At 60.4% G+C, this 1,769-nt stretch overlaps 1 protein-coding gene across 1 annotated transcript in view; it reads left to right on the top strand.

Annotated features, from left to right (window-relative positions):
- Positions 1-311: 311 nt before the first annotated feature.
- The window catches only part of FOXJ1 (forkhead box J1), a 3,917-nt gene continuing 2,459 nt past the window's right edge, over positions 312-1,769 (top strand). The window contains exon 1 of the mRNA XM_009637824.1: positions 312-815. Coding sequence (XP_009636119.1) covers positions 312-815 — 504 coding nt within the window. The remainder of the gene's footprint in view (positions 816-1,769) is intronic.

Raw genomic sequence — 1,769 nt, forward strand, 5'->3', positions numbered from 1 at the left:
GCTACGCCTTAGAGAGCCTCAACCCTCTCCCTGTTGTTATTGCAGGCCCCGGGGGTTTGAGGGAATTTCCCTAAGGTTCAGGGCTGCTCACGCACCCCGGGGGAGGCATTGCAGCTCTGGTGCACAGCACCCCGGGGATGGGTCTCGCCCAGTGGCACCGGGAGCACCCAGGCCCAGCCCTGCCCAGGTGCTGGAGAGCAGCTACGCCTTAGAGAGCCTCAACCCTCTCCCTGTTGTTATTGCAGGATCTGCCCTGTTCCTTCCCTCTTCACGTGCACCCTGTGAACCAAGAGCTGCCACCGTGCCGAGGCATGGCTGAGGGGTGGCTGAGCTGCCTGCAGGCAGGGAAGGACAGAGTGCAGAAGGGCGGCATGGGTGACTCGGACGACCTGGATGACAGCCTGACCAGCCTCATGTGGCTGCAGGACTTCTCGATCATCAATGCCAGCATGGGGAAGTCCTCCTGCTGCCCCAGCGGCCCAGACCCCCATGACTGTCACAGGATCCCCAGCTTTGCCGCCCCGTGCTCGCCCTTGGCTGCTGACCCGGCATGCATGGGCATGCCCCACACTCCCTGCAAGCCCATCTCCTCCTCCACCTCGAGGACAGCACACCATGCTGTGGCCATGCACCCTCAGCTTGCAGAGGACATCGACTACAAGACCAACCCGCACATCAAGCCACCCTACTCCTATGCCACCCTCATCTGCATGGCAATGGAAGCCAGCAAGAAGCCCAAAATCACCCTCTCTGCCATCTACAAGTGGATTACTGATAACTTCTGCTACTTCCGACATGCTGATCCCACCTGGCAGGTAGGACATTTGGAGACCTCTTGCCTTGTCCCCTCTCCCCACAGGGCTGAGGAGGGCTTTCCACAGCTTCCACCGTGCATGGCAATGTTCCATGGGGATGCTGGATCCCACTGGGAGGAGAGCGGCACTGGCAGCCAGTGGGAAAGAGCTTGGGTGTGCGGAAATACCACAACCACAAGGATAGTGGAAGGAAGGAGCCATTATGGAGGAGAGCCCAGGGCCATTTTGGGAACTGGGAGGTACCCATTGGGCTGCTGGTCCCTGCAGCTCCTCTTGGCTCCAGGGCGAAGGCCTCTCTGTCCCTGGCTCCACCCTTCTGGAGCTCTCATGGAGTCCTGAGACCCTTGGGGCTGAGCATGTGTGAAATCACCAGGCTGAGTATCTCAGGGTGCTAAGGACCAGGCGTAGGAGAGGGATGGAGAGGACTCCCAGGGAGATGCTGCTTGTTGGACAAATCCCTCGTTGGGGAGCTTGAGAGCAGAAACGCTGCTGCTTTCCAAGCAGGGTAGAGGGCAGGTCTCCATCGCTGTGACAAGCTGGTGAGGCCTCAGAGGGAAGCCCAAGAGAGGTCAAATAAGGCTGCTGTCCCCAGCTAGCACAAGCTTGTCCCTGGGGGGTAGGGGACAGCCCCCAGGCTCACCAGCTTTGGGGACAGCCTGAAGCACAGGGGCTTTTCCCAGCCACCTTGGCTTGCTGCCCTACTCCATCACGCGAGGGGACCTCTGGCACATGAGGCTTTCTAGGATGTGGCAGGGCAAGAGGGACCTGGGTGGCTCGTCCCTCCACTCGGGTTATTCCCAGCCCAAATCTGCAATGTCCCAGTGATCCCAGCGGCAGTGCTCCCCCAGGGAGGGCTGGGTAAAACCGCTGCAAATCCCCTGCCTGGGTGTTGCCCACCTTCTCCCCAGGCAGGTGGGTCTGCAACGGCTCTTGAAAGCCCATCATAGGGAAGGG

The sequence above is a fragment of the Egretta garzetta genome, unplaced genomic scaffold, assembly GCF_000687185.1.
Source record: "Egretta garzetta isolate BGI_Z169 unplaced genomic scaffold, ASM68718v1 scaffold34, whole genome shotgun sequence".
Taxonomy (NCBI): Eukaryota; Metazoa; Chordata; class Aves; order Pelecaniformes; family Ardeidae; genus Egretta; species Egretta garzetta.